The sequence below is a fragment of the Thermobia domestica genome, chromosome 1 (genome assembly GCF_964235325.1).
Source record: "Thermobia domestica chromosome 1, izTheDome1.hap1.1, whole genome shotgun sequence".
Taxonomy (NCBI): domain Eukaryota; kingdom Metazoa; phylum Arthropoda; class Insecta; order Zygentoma; family Lepismatidae; genus Thermobia; species Thermobia domestica.
In genome coordinates, this window is record NC_137454.1 from 28,894,160 (window position 1) to 28,910,332 (window position 16,173).

The 16,173-nt window shown below is 33.2% G+C and overlaps 1 protein-coding gene across 3 annotated transcripts in view; it reads right to left on the reverse strand.

Moving 5' to 3' along the window:
- Positions 1-16,173, reverse strand: part of LOC145684067 (uncharacterized) — a 457,866-nt gene that overhangs the window by 14,599 nt on the left and 427,094 nt on the right. For all 3 annotated transcript variants that reach the window (XM_081755919.1, XM_081755926.1, XM_081755936.1), the window contains 2 exons: positions 10,027-10,328; positions 5,463-5,653 (listed from right to left, as the gene is read on the reverse strand). In XM_081755919.1, coding sequence (XP_081612045.1) covers positions 5,463-5,653; positions 10,027-10,328 — 493 coding nt within the window. The remainder of the gene's footprint in view (positions 1-5,462; positions 5,654-10,026; positions 10,329-16,173) is intronic.

A 16,173-nucleotide genomic window follows, 5' to 3' on the forward strand; every position in this document is an offset into this window, starting at 1 on the left:
GTAAGCTTTTTCATATTTAAAAATGTGTCTGTTTCATTTTTTAACGATTTCGTTTAACTTTGTTCGTTTCAAACATAAGCAAATATAATGAGAAAAAACGGAAAGGCTATTACTCATCGCATAAAATATGTAGCAGAATCTTTTTTTTTTTTTTATCGGTGAGTAATAGCTTTTCCGCTTTTTCTCTGAATATAATCACCGCTCGCAATATTGTGATATAAGCAAATATAACTTCCGTCCTTATAGGGAGTCATCAATACTTAATATACAATAATTATACAATTTGTAAGCACACACACACATATATATGTACCTTATAATATGACAATAGTAAACATCTGAGAATAATTTTTATACCAAACAATGTGATTACTGTAGCTCTAAGAAATAAAATGCTTAAAAACAAAAGACAAGCTGCAGTCTAAAATTAGTCAATCAATCAAGATGCATCAATATTTTTTCTAAAGTACTACGTTTGTCTCTGCAGCCTATCCTTCAACTTGAAACAAATTATATAATCAGGTACTTTTACAGATCAAATTAAAGAAGTGATCTAAGATATATTTGATATTCAAACATTCAATGTGGTTAACATCGATACAAGACTGAACTCTCTTTCTAAAATTCTTTTCCTCTTTGTTTTTTCTCCTTTATACATTCCATTGACGAGCCATTTGGGACCTGAAAGCTAACTTTGTATTCTAATAACCATGTAAGTATATTTTATTTTGATTTATATATGCATAGCCCAAGCGAAATGTTGTGAAATTAATTAATGTTCTATGTGCTAATATTCCTTAATAAATAGGTTACTCTATACCTATGAGACCCATCCAAGGATTCATTGCTACATAATAAAAGCCTCGACATTGCATCTCATCCTATATTTGATCATTTCTTTCAATAATCTCAAGATTCTGGTTCCCACTATACCCTCATCTTCTTGGTCTTTACAAAGATCTCTTTCCAATTCATATGCACATTATACATTTATCTTCATCATTCCTATTTATATTATGCCCAAACTTGTTATTCATAATATATTCCCATCTTACTAATTTATATTATACTCTTATATTTCCTATTTATATTGTGCCCCAAGCTTTCCTCTTCCTATTTATATCAACCCCTATCTTTCCTATTCCTATTTATATTATATTCTCATCTTTTCTATTCATATTTACGTTGTACGTGGATCATTACTATTTAGATCCTTTGAAATATAGCTCCCATTTAATTTATTTAATTGGGTTTCGTGAATGTGGTTTGCAATGGTCTCGTCTTATCTACCTAGCTATAATTACTTATAGACTGATTTTCTCCACGTCATGGTCAGACCATTCATGATGTCCACAAGTGCTGACTCAGATCATTTGATGTCAATCCTTTGTTGCTATAATTAATTTTCCTAATCTCACATTCTAGGACAAAATTAACAGCATAAGAGGAAAACTACCTAGGTTCTTATTGTTAGGAATACAACGGTTTTCTGAAAATTTTAGTAGTTTTCTTACTAAGACACATCTTTACCAATTTTTCCATCTTTTTGAGAGTTCAGTATTCTTTTGAATATTATGTAGGAAATTTCTTTTAACCAAATTATAGGTTTTTCTCAAAGCTGTGAGCAGTAGATGATTAAAACGTCAAATTTCTACTTTTTCTCTAATTTGTAGAATGTAAAATATCTGTAGAATATATATATATATACAGGGTGGCCCAAAGTAGGTATACAGTCCCGTCCCATATTATATATCATTTCTTATTGTTATCAAATAGGTAAAACTGGTTTCTTTATTATTTGATCTTAACGTCTTTTTACTTACAACTTAAGCCCGGTACAGTCGAAGCAAATAAATCTATAAAGTAGAATGTTATACTTGATGCAGAGATGTATACCTACTTTTGGGCCACATAAAATATAACGTAGAATATCTAGAGAATATAATGTAAAATATAATGTAGAGTGTCTGTAGAACATAATGTGTAATATTTGTAGAATATAATGTAGAATATCTATAGAATATAATTTAAGATTTAATGTAGAATATAATATAAAATATATAGTGTAGAATGTCTATAGAACATAATGTAAAACATTTGTAGAATCTATAGAATATCTATGAAATAGAATACAAAATATAATGTACAATATAGTGTATAATGTCTGTAGAATATCTAGAGAATATAATGTCAAATATAATGTAGAATGTAATGTAAACAATCTGTAAAATATCTGTAGAATAATATGTAGAATATCTGTAGAATATAATGTAAAATATGTATACAATATAATTTAAGATTTATTGTAGAATATAGTGCAGAATGTTTGTAGAACATAATGTAGAACACCTGTAGAATCTGTAGAATATAATTTAAAATATAATGTACAGTAGGGCATGTCGATTTTTTCAATTTTCAAAATCCTAAAATGAGGGGTGCTAAAAAGTTGAGACCTGACTTTGTATTTCGAAGCTTATATTTACAAATTCGATATAAGGTTGTTTTGCTAGGTAAATATCAGTCTAAAGTTTTGTCATTTTCGTTCTTTTTTAACAAATTTACTTTTGTTGTTCATAGATGGCGCCAGCGTTGTATTTCATTTATTGAGTAGAAATACATGCTTATTAAGATTAGTTTTATGTATTTGCACATTGCTGAATTACAGTTTTATTATTATGTGAAATTTATGTCCTACAATCATTAAATTAGATACATTTTCAATTTTAAACGGGTGCTAAAGTTTTCACATTTATTATGTAATAACTCCAATGGTATAAGATTGAGAGCTTTAAATTTGAGTGTGTAAACTTTTTCAACTAGTCCTTATATTAACATCGTGGTTTCTTGATGTTTCTTTGCAATGACTTCTAAGACAAAAAACAAAACATAATACATTTACATATAGGAGTAATTTGATTGGAACCGGCAGAGAATTGTTACCCTCTGAACTTCCCCTCATTAAGCTATGTTGTCATGCAGAGCATTTGGTATGGTGTCGGCTTGGGTGCCACACCTGCCACATCTACTACCGCCCTTATGGATGTTGGCTTGATGGCCGATAAAGACCAAAGGCTTGTGATTGATCACAATAAAGTGAAGAGAGCACAAGAAAAAAAAATTAATGAAATCCGTGGACCAAGAATTTGATGAGTTCTGTCAGCAAGGTATAATCAACTGCATCTTCTTTGACGGCCGTGAAGATATTACGAACGTTATGTTGGTAGCAGAAAATTCAAATCACAGTTCCCTGGGATTATATGAGAACAACACTATTCTGTTTACAGCGAGCCAGGTGGACGCTATCTTTATCATTTCACTCCTCAGAAAGATTGTGACAACACTGGATGGCATAATTTTGCTTAGCAATCAGTGGAAAGGTACTATTGGAGATATGCTAAACGCAGTTACTGAACTTGAAATCGATCCATCATAGCAAAAACTCCCAATTGGAGAATCTTTTATTGCACTGAGTGAAAATATCGTAAAAGATTTATCTACAGATCAAGCATACGGATATCAGATTACACAGGCCATTCTCACTGGAAAACTTCCACGAGATCTGGCGCTTCTTGAAATTGGTCCAGTCAGTCATTCAAGATGGTTGACTACAGCAAATAGACTGCATCGTTTGTGGGTTTTTAAACATGAACTTAACGTCAAATATCTCATAAATCTTAAGCAGATAGTGAAATACATTGTTAGTGTCTATTACCCTGCTGGTTCAACATCAAAGTCAAGCATTGCTGGGAAAAACGACCACGCCACATCTTGTTTCAACTGCAGTGACTTAATATGCAGAAGAAGATTGTTGTGGATGCTGTACTTCAAAAGATACTTAACTTGAGGAGTGAGGCAGTACAAGGAAATCTCTCTGTACGTCCGAGGAAAACACCAGCTATTGACCCCAATGCCTTGTTCGTGCTTGAGATGATCGACTGGTCTAAAGTTGTTTATGAACCTCCCTTGACATGCAAACTCTCAACAGTAGTAGTAAATAAATTTGTAGACGTTCCGATGAAAGTATCACAGTGGCCAGAACACGCTCAATCTATAGAAAAGTGTATGAAACAAGTCACAGAGGCAGCAGCAAAAGTCTATACGCATGAGAAACGTGAGGGGTACATGATAGTTCAAGAAGCAAGTCCATAGATAATCCGAAAATGAATCAAAACAGGACATAATGAAACTTGTTTTGTGAATAACTTGTGCGTTAATAGTATTGCTTACTTGTTGCTGTTTCTTGAATGCATTTGTATGAAGTAAAACAAGGACAGCTTTATAAAACGTAACACAAATGTAGCATATATATATAGTAATACTATAGTAGTAAGTAAGAAGTGTATGAACTGTATGATGCAGCAGTTACAAAATAATTCATTATAGTTGGAAATTAGTAGTTTGTCAATGTGGTTGAGTAAGGTATTTTTAAAATCAATGAAAAATGTGTTTCTCAAGATTTGTAACAGAAGCTACACACTTGAAACATGGAGAATATTACATATTTTTACTAAAACAATTATAAAGTATAATAGTACGTAATCAAAATAATGCTTTCTGTTCTTAGTAACTACAATGCAATAATATAAAGTCTAAATACAGTATTTCAGTGCGTAAGTCTATTATGCAGAAATTTTATTGAGTGTTTTCTCAAAGTATTGGTTATATATTCTTTTTTACTGTACCTCTAGCTTTATTAATATGTTTGATGATTGATTAAATGTTTCATACGGAAAACTAATTTATTTTATAGCATTGCATGGCATTTTCGAAAGTATTTTAGTATGAAATTCCAAAAAATGCTCTTGTAGTGTATTCAAATCTTGATTTACCTAGCTAGAATTTATTTAATCACAAAACTAAGTGCGGATTTGAATTTCTCATACCTAAAAACATACTTTTAAGACCCCTCATCATGAAAAATTGCAAAAAGTATATTTCACCCTCAAAAATGACACGCCCTAATGTACAGTATCTATAGAATATAATGTAAAATATACTGTAGAACATAATTTAGAATGTCTGCAGGATGTAATATGGAATATAACGTAGAATATCTAAAGAATATAATGTAAAATATAATGTAGAATATCTGTAAAATATAACGTCGAGTATCTGTAGAATACCTATAGAATATTAGATTCAGTATTATGCTATTATTAGAGAGCTACATATTGATGCTCTCCAGTTATTTCGCTACATACAAAGTTAACTGTGCTACAAGACTGTTAGACAATATCTTGTTGTTGAAGTATACTTCGGTATGGTGAGTATAACCCTGACTTAATAGATTAAGATCTTATTTGGTTCTTTAGAGTACTTGTGGTAGCCATACTCAAGAGGTGTTACAAGGGATAAAGAAAATGTAACTAAAAAGTAATTTTGTTCCATGTCATAATTTGTACTATCATTGCTTATCCTATATTAAGTAAATATACAAGAGATAAAGTGAAACGGAATACCACCTTTGGTTTGACGATTATGTCGTTATTATTTGGCGTCGGTGCACTTGTTGTGGATCCTGGATACCGTGTCTCGCAGCGACGTCCTGTATATCCTGTGGGACAAATACATGTTGTTCGCCAACCGATTACCAGACACGTTCCTCCGTGCTGACACAAATGGGATGAGCACCTTGGTCTCTCACAGTTGGAACCTAAAAATTACCAAAATAAGCAAAATGTCGTGAACAGTCATTTATAAGCCTCTCAAAGGTAAGTTTAAAACAGTTAGAACACTTTTTTCTTACTTTATTTTATTTTATTTTATTTTATTTTATTTTTTTACTTTATTTGACTTGTATTGCAATTGAAAAAAGCTTTAGACATACATTTTTCCTTCTGAAGTTCTATATGCATATCGTTAGGTGGAAAACGTATGTTTTTTGAAGCTCTTCTCTCAGTCAGAATAATATAATCAGATAGTACAAAAAATGTCATACACTGAAAATATGCAATAAAAATTAAGTGTGAGGGTTTAGAGTATTCGAACCTGTCTGCTTTTTCTAGACCGCGGTTTAGAGCTTACTAAATCCAATACTTTCCCAATAGACTCACGACAATTTTGTAAATAATGCAAATTATGTATTCATACTGGGAATTTAACCTGAAACCTCGGTATAGAAAATACACCACAATCTAACCATTAGGGGACGCATGAGTATTTTGAGTGTTATTGAATGGATAATGATATGTAGATACAAATGTATGAAGCTTCGTGTGAATTACAAAGAAATACATGTGATATATATTCGAAGTACAAGGAATACTAAGATAAGAACATATACTCACGAAACCAAATTACTGCCTATCTATTGCAGGTCTTTCTAAACGAACGATTGCAAAAGATCACCACTGAACAGCTGAAAATTGTAAGTAGATGTAATACATTGAAAACTTTTTGATTAGAACTTAAAAGCATGTATTTAAACATAAACGAAAGAAATACAAACAGGTAGCAATTATTAGCACAGCCTAGTAATTAATACTTGAAACAAGTGCGTTTTGTTTCACACTGTGAAACTATGATGGGACACAAACTATGAAGATTCAGTATTAAAGCCGAAAGATCTACCATTTCTGGTTACAATAGAAAGGTAAGAACAAAAATGGAACCTACCAATGGTTTACGCAAAGGGAACGGGGGATTTGGGCAAGATATTATGGAAAAGAATAAACATGTATTGATTAAAATACACATATATACGAGGGTCATCCAGAAAATAGACAATTTAGTTTTACATAATGAAAATCACAATATTTATTGGAAAACAAATCTGTTACATACCTAAAACTTCTCTCACTTCTCTACATAATCTCCACTTTCATTTAAACATTTGTCGAACCAATTCACGAGCTTCAGAATTCCCATATTATGCTCTTCTGCGACCAATTCATTAAGCTAAGTGGTCACTGTATTGGTGGATTTCATGGCAAAAGACACTACGATCAATGTAAATCGTTATTGTGAGACTCTAAGAAAACTACGGCGAGCCATCCAAAACAGGAAGCGAAGAATGCTCTTTGGAGGAATTGTGCTTCTTTACGACAATGCCCGCCCTTACACTACTGTTGCAACTTAAGAATTGCTGGATAAATTCGGATGGGAAATTTTTCATCATCCAGCCTATAGTCCAGACCTTGCTCTTAGTGATCTCCACCTTTTCCTTAAATTGAAAGAGTTTCTGGATGGTAAACGTTTTAGAAAGCTAAATAGTTGGAGGATGTGGTGACCACCTGGCTTTACGAACTGACAGGAGAAGAATATAACATGGGAATTCTGAAGCTCGTAAAGAGATACAAGAAATGTTTAAATGAAGGTGATGATCATGCAGAGAAGTGACGGAAGCTTCAGGTATGTAATAGAATTTTTTTCAACAAATATTTTTTTTTTTTTTTCATTTTGTATAACTAAAAGGTCTTTACTTTTTGAATGACCCTCGTATACAAAAAATTCACGCTTGTCCCGAAAGAACATGAGATTGAGTGTTTGCATGCCCTCCCATCTTCACATTTTGATTAAATTCTACATATGACATTTGAACCTACTCTATCATCTTCTATCATTCTTGCTCTGGCACCTATCAACCGGTAGATGGGCGGGCGAACAGTTTTTTTTTTTTTTTTTTTTCTGTAAGCCTCGCGTACTTATCCATACTATGGTCTAAAAACTACTAAACATTTTAAGAATTAATATTTGGAAGCAAACAACATAATCTATCAATATTAATATTTTGTATCTAGAGCAATATCGCAAACTTCTAACTATTAATAATACTGTAAGGATTCCCATCTTTCAGCGTGTATTATTTCTTCGTGCACATGTTACTATTGTAAAACACGTGCTATTTTTTATTAACATCAACGCAAGCAGACGATACACGATACAGGAAGACACGAAGCCGACATTGTGGAATCCGAAGATGGTCGACTCGCCCAGAAGCCACCCATAAAAGAGGGGCAGAAGACGACCAAATCATCAGTTCCAAACTGGTCAGCTAACCCTCAACACCTGCTCTTGAGGTCGCACTGGACAAAAGAGTTCTCACCTTACCTAATTCCTGGAGACTGCCATGAGCAAAAGAGATTCGCTATAAAACCGTATCCTATAGTCGCTACAGATACCCTGGAGGCTGCGATGACCAAAGGTGTTCCCGTACAAAACTAATTCTAACCATCATCCGAGGACACTTTGCGTGTGCTAAGGACAAACATTAAAAACACTCATTTTGTAGAATATTACAAAGAAACTTTGTAATTTAATCTATAAAGAATTAATTTTATAATAAAATTGGTGAAGGACTAATCCTGAACTATTATTAACTCTACCAAAAGGACATTATATTGTAATAGGCGAGAACTTTTCTACGGGACGTTCTTTTTATTAACGGAAATCGGACTTTGATTTAGGCACAATAATACGTCAGTATAAATTTACTTCTTTTCTATTCTTTTTTATTTTTCTTTTGTAAGTGTGCTTTTTATGCCGGAAACAAGATCTGGTACGCAAACTTTTACATCGGAAGACCATAATAAAGAAATTTATGACAGAGGGTTCGTCAAATATGTCTTTTAGTATGTTTCTTCTAACCAAATATTCAGGTCACATAACAGGGGACATGGTAGATTTTTTTATGCTCTATGGCCATATGGCCACTTTGCATCCATAGTCATCAGCTAAGAAAAAAGAAATCTTAGCTATTTACCTTCAAGACACAGCATTAGACTTAGTACTTCAACTCAAAAACCAAAATCAATATTGGACAATAACTTATGAATATTTAAAAGTTAACTTAATATCGTTCAGTAGACCTAAAATTCCTTCATATAAGCTTACGAAGCACTACAATATTTAGGAAGTAACATTTTATTTTTTACTTTATTTATTTTTACATATATCCCTTTGAAAACCAGTTTCCAATTAAACTTTTCCATGATCTATTTAATCTTAATGATCAGGGGCGTAAACAGGGGGGTTCGGACCCCCTTCCGAAATCCCGACTTTTTTGTAAATGTAGTCTACTTTTAGGGTCAATTTTAGAAATTATCATATAATTTAGCCTCAAATTACATTTGGACCCCCCGAAACGCTTTAGATCCCTCCCGAAATAAATTCCTGCGTACGTCCATGTTGATGATGTTAACATAACTTAGGAATACATGGAATATAGGACACCCGTTCTATAAAATAATAATAATAATAATAATAATAATAATAATAATAATAATAATAATAATAATAATAATAATAATAATAATAATAATAATAATAATAATAATAATAATAACTAGGAATGCAATGGATATACCCGATTGCAATGAAATGAGCTGAGCGAGCTTAAACTACGTAATCAGGAAGCGTTTTTCGGTGATTATTCCTCGATGGTACATCGGATTTTTGATTTCGACCTATGTTGTCACTCAGCACGACATACTCTATCAGCGTGCTAAGTTTGGTTGAGATCGGCCAAACGGTCTAGGAGTAAGCGTTTTTCGGTGATTATTCCTCGATGGTACATCGGATTTTTTATTTCGACCTATGTTGTCACTCAGCACGACATACTCTATCAGCGTGCTAAGTTTGGTTGAGATCGGCCAAACGGTCTAGGAGGAAGCGTTTTTCGGTGATTATTCCTCGATGGTACATCGGATTTTTGATTTCGACCTATGTTGTCACTCAGCACGACATACTCTATCAGCGTGCTAAGTTTGGTTGAGATCGGCCAAACGGTCTAGGAGGAGTTCGCGGACAACCAAACGGCTAACCCGAGTATAAGAGCTTCGCTTCGCTCAGCTCAATAATAATAATAATAATAATAATAATAATAATAATAATAATAATAATAATAATAATAATAATAATAATAATAATAATAATAATAATAATTCTATACTAACCTTCATATAACATAACTTAGGAATACATGGAATATAGGACATTCGTTCTATAAAATAATAATAATAATAATAATAATAATAATAATAATAATAATAATAATAATAATAATAATAATAATAATTCTATACTAACCTTCATATCCTGGAGGACAAATGCATAAAGCATTTCGCACTCCTTGCAAACAAGTTCCTCCTGCCTGGCAAGGGTTTGGATTACAAACATCAACAGCTTCATCAGATTGTTGCAGAGACACTGAAGTGGTTGTGTCTGTTATAGAATTGCCATTACTCACACTGTTGTTCGTTTGTTTACGTAAATGCAGGCGTGGTGCTCGAACAGCCACTTGCACAGGAGAAATTTGGTTGCTGAAATATTTTTCCTCAGAAGTTTCATCTGCCTGCCATGAAGACGATCGATGGCGACCAGTGCGAACCCTGAAAGAAAAACTACTTTTAAGACAAACCACATTTACAACGAGCTTTCTTTTCACTTCTTTCAGTTTCTTCAAAGTCCCTTAGAAAACAAAAGTATTGCCGCAGCTGTAGCCAAAAACCTTTGTAAAAGTGAGTGAACTTGAGTGAAAGGACAAAATAATCCAAATTGTAGCTAATCAAGTGAGAGACAGTTTGTAAGTTTCTTGTCAATTATAGAACCCTACACAATCATGTATTTCCCTCCCTTCCATTATGGTCAAATTACACTTGAGTTACATATTCTACCAATATTGTTTTCGTGCAACTTTGATGAATAGTATTTGTATGACTTACTTTTTATTATGATTATGGTAGTAGGTCTTATAAGATTGTAATATTATTAAGATCACGTTAGTGGGCCTTATAAGATTGTAATGTTATTGCGAGCTAGGATCACGCTAATGTGGTTTATAAGATTGTAATGTTATTAGGATCACGCTAGTGGGTATTATAAGATTGTAATGTTATTAGGATTACGGTAGTGGGCTTATAACGTTGTAATATTATTAGGATCACGCTACTGGCTCTTATAAGATTTTAATGTTAGCATGTCCGTAAGTCTGTTACTCCACACGATAACTCTTAAGCGAAAACAAAATTTTTAATTCTGTTTTTTGCAATAGGCAGGTAGAGCGATTATCTTGGCTGAGTTCGTTAATGAGTTAATCCGTACTCTTATGTTAATGAGTTCCGTTAATCCGTTCGTTAATGAGTTAATACTATAGGTATCGGTGACTTTAACGGTGGTTATCCATGTCCCATAGATAGATATACTGAGACTGAATTTTTTTATTTGTTAAACATCAAAAATTTTGATGAGGTTAAAACCACACATGCTAAGGTTATGAGAGGGTATATAAAATATAGAATATTGTCGTTTAAACTGATGCCAAACAGATGTGTTTCCCAGAAGTTCGAAGATTTTTTGGTTAAACCTGAAGGCGTATATATATATATATATATATATATATATATATGTGTGTGTGTGTGTGTGTGTGTGTGTGTGTGTGTATGTGTGTGTATGTGTGACATTAAACCTCACAAATATATTTGGAGTATAAAAGGGTATATATATCTCCCATATTTGGGGTATAAGAGGGTACATAAAGCTTTGAGTATTATTGTTATTTGTCATCATTTTAACTTCAAATATAATATTTTTGAATAAACCTAAAAAAAAAATATTAGTGAGGTCACATATTTGGAGTATGAGATGGTCTATAAAGCCTGTAGTATTATTCTTGTTTGGCATCAATTTAACCTTAAGTATAACATTTATGGTTAAATCTAATAGAATATTGGTGAGGTTAAAATCTCACATACTTCCCTAATAGCAGAGACAACTTGCAAACCGCTTGCTGTAAGCTTGCATCCAGCTTGCATCCAGCTTGATTGGAAAACGTGCAAGCATGCTGCAAGCTGGATGCCAGTAACGAAGTTATATGGAATCAACCTTCATACAGTGTTCTATTCAAGCTTGAGGCAAGCGTTTTACAAGTCAAGTCAAGTCAATATCCAATAAACGGCCAGCGATGCAATGATGCTCTATGAAGGGTCTAAAGCATCGCTTGTAAGTACAACAAAAGACAGATTGTATGAGAGTATGCGTTTTAAGTGAAAGCGTTGGAAGCCGAAAGCCAAGCACGCGCCAACTGGCTAGATGCTTTCTTGCTACTAGGGTTGGGTTATGAGAAGACATATAATTCTGACAGCTTCAACCATCAGTAAAGACCTATTCATAAATGTAAGTTTCGCATAACCCCTCTTTATTGTCTTTACCAAGGATTATTGTTTTTAATGATAACATTTTTCTTTATATTTACTTCTTTGCTTTTCAAGAAGACTCAAAAATAACTGTATTTCTAACTGAAAACTTTCTTTTAGCACGAAAATGTTGCAGTGCATACTGCAATGATATAAAATTCCGTAAATTTCTATTCTAATATTTAAAATTATTATTAAAAATGTGACTACTTACAGATTATAAGTTATACGTCATAATGTTTACGAACTTACATACGCTACGAACTAAACTGCTCATTTGGGGGCCGCGGTGGCTTAGTGGTAGAGCGTTCACTTCTTATGCATCGGGTCCTTGGATTGATTCCAGCTCATACCATGTGAGCTTTATAGTGGACAAACATCGTGTGCGTGGATTTTCTCGGGGTTCTCTCGTTTCCTCTTGCTATCTTCATTCTACCATTTCATTCATTTCCCATCATTTCCGTCTCCTTTAGCCTAGCGACATAACCGCGGGACGTAAAACTTAAAGATTTCATTTTATTTCATAAAATACTCATTTAAATTATATTGTCTGCACAAGTGCTATAACAAATCCAAGTGCCCTAGCTTGTCAATCATTCTTATATCATTACAAATTGTTGGAGAATATTGGGTATTAGAAGAAAAAAAAATGGTTGGGAAGGAAACATCTAGAATTGCTGATAAATATTACGGGTAGTCCAACCATTGAGTTGATTGGCCATTGTTTTCACTATCATGAATTACAAAAACCTGAGATATGTGATGACTGGTAATATCTCAGCTAAATCTTTTAATCTGATGATACAATTTTGCTAAGCATTAGCAATGATTCTACAGAATTAATGAAATTGAATGAGGAAATCTTTATAGAAACTAAGGAATAGTTTAAGGCAAACGGATTTCTTATTGACGAAAAGAAAACTAGACAAATATTTTCTTTGAATGAATGTCCGGAAGTGCCGAAGAATTTAAAATTTCTTGGTATCATTCCGGATAAGCAATTAACATGGAAAGCACATGTAGAATATGTATATGTAAAACTTTCGAGAAAAATACGTTGAGTTATTTTGAGTTTAACGTCCCTGTCAGCAGAGAGGCTATATGAGACGTGAACCTATAGCTTAACGTGGAATCCGAACTACACGAGCTCCGCCGGGAATCGAACCCTGGTCTCCCACGCCAAAGGCGCGTACGCTAACCACTTAGTCACGAATGAGCTCTCGAGAACAATAAGTTTACTACGAAATTTAAAAGATATAGTCCCGAAAAACTATATAAGATCAGCATAGTTGGCTTTTTTACAAAGTACCATAGGTCATGGAATATTGTTTTGGGGCAAGAGTAACTACATAAATGTGGTTCTGTTACTACTAAAGAAAGTTATTAAAGTAGTCAATGGGGCATCATATAAAGAACACTATAAACCTTTGTTCTGTAAATTGAAAATTATGAATGTTGTTAATTTGTGTAAGATTTTAGTATATGTAAAACAAAATAAACCAGATATGCAGCGTCGACCAGATATTCATTCATATAATACGAGATCTGTAAACCAAGTTGGTATATTGTATAATAGCCTATCAAAAATCAAAAATAGCTTTACAATACAAGGTATAAAATCTATGAAGAGGCTACCAATACACATGCAAAATATACCTATTGCTCAGTTTGAAAACAAAGTGTATGATTGGTTAGTTGCTGTACCCTGTTATAATGATAAGGAGTTAGAAGAAGATAAAAATCATATTGGTATAGGTCGAGTTGAGTTGATTTTGAGTTTACCATCCCTTTCAGCAGCAAGCCTGTATGAGATGAAGCCTACTGATTAACGTAGAATCCGAATCATATGAGCTCCCGCCGGGAATCGAACCCGGGTCTCCCACGCCAAAGGCGCGTACGCTAACCGCTTAGCCAAGAAGAAGCGTTGGTATAGGTTAAGAAGAAGGGAATTTACTTGTATAACTTCATTTGACGTTGTCTATTGTCTGTATACAGGCTTATTGACAATAAAATATTCTATTCTATTCTAATAACTCAAAATTACGATATGTATTTCTAAGCCAGGGTACTAGAGTTGTTTATATTAATACCAATAGATATGAGGCGTTTGTGGATCAAATAAAACTTTTATTAAGTGTAGGATGAAAAATGATTATTCATGAAAGTGTTAAGCTTAAGCAGTATTTCCTGAATATCCGACATATAATGAATTTATATTTAGCGAATGCTACCTACACTAACATGTACTAGGCTGAATAAAGAGAACTTGGAACGCTTATGTATAATTACCTTAATATTAATTTATACAATGGCAATATTTGCATTTATCAACACTCCTAAACACTTTCTACCCAACCATATATTCTCTAATAGAAAATTTTCTCTAACATTCACAAAGATATCCTCATATTATATCGCCCGTATAAAGCTAGTATCAAATTAATCGAAGATTTGAGCATTTTCTTAAAAATATTTGAACACTAAATTTTAAAAAAATTGGTTACTTACCAATATATCTTCCCATGGGGAAACTAAATATTTTCTATACGTATCGAAGCAACAAGCTAATTCCGACTTCAGAGGAAAGATAACAAGGATAAAAAACGGATAAGAGAAATATGGTATGGGAATAGGAATACATACCAGCAAATGAACGTAACGTAAAAAGGGGTACTGAAAACAACAAGCAGAGCTCAATGAAAGAAAGAAAGATTTGAGTTTAAAAGAAGCGTGGTGTCTGTGCTACGTCACTGTTGCCAGAACCATAATACACATCAAAGGTAGGTAGCCAGATTTTGTCAATGTTGCCAAAATCCAGATTTAAAGCAGGTTTATATTTATGAATAAAGAATGAGTTTTTAATCTCCTTTTTGTTTGTTTGTTTGTTTGTTTTGTTTTGTTTGCTTTTCCTGGCTCTATTACATTATCCAGATTTATACTATGTGTATGTTGCTTAGGATGAAATGACAATCCCGACATACCATCTTCTTGTGACTTTTTTGTTTGTTTAATGTGTGCTTTAATTCGGGTGCTAATATTGTGCTTGGTTTGGCCTATATATGAAAAGTCACACTCACATTAAGCACGATAAATACCTAGTTTATTTAGTGGATCAACAACAAGCCGGTGAGATGCTTTTCTAAACTTTTCGGGGGATACTAAAAGCAGATATGTTATGCTTTGCAAGAATACATTGAATTTTTGTCGATAATTGTGGAAAGTATGGAATTCCTATCCAAGGTTTTGCTTCTTTTGGAATACCTTTTTTAGAAACTTGCACCGATCTGCGTGTTTAATTAAGGTTAGTGTAAAGGGACAAGTTTTGCCGATAGATGTCACTACAATCTTCGTATCTGTCCCATGTATTTTTTAACTTTCACGAAAATTTACAATTTCTTTTACAAATATCAACCTAGAGAGTTCAAATTTTTAGAGAAGGAACTTCATAACTTATCAAAGGGAACAATCCGTGCCGATTTTATATTTAGAATTTTCTTTATTGTTGAAACAGTTTCATTGTTAAAGATTTATATAACCATTTCAACAATCAAGCAATTTCAACAATGAACAAAATTCTAAATAAAAAATCGGCACGGATTATTGCCTTCGATAGATTATGAAGTTCCTTTTCTAAAAATTTGAAGTCTCTAGGTAAAAAATTTGTAAGAGAAATCGTGCATTTTCGTGAAAAATAAAAAATATATGGGAGAGATACGAATACTGTAGTGCCATCTATCGGCAAAACTTGTCCCTTTACACCAACCTTAAACCGTTCTTGTAAGGTATGCACACTTATAGCCGTTTTCATGTCTTATTTGATATATAAACTGTATTTCATCAGTGACATCACCTGGGCAATCACAAATTAACCCGTCAATGCCCAAAGTCACCTATAGGTGACACTACTTTAAAGGCGTCTTCTTCCTTGTACAGTACGTCGACTTCGAAACTTTTCTGTGTGATGATGCAACATATATAGGTAAGTAGCTGGTGCTACTGTGGTTCACTAGGACTCTCTGGTGGAAGATTGGTGAACAAGAAG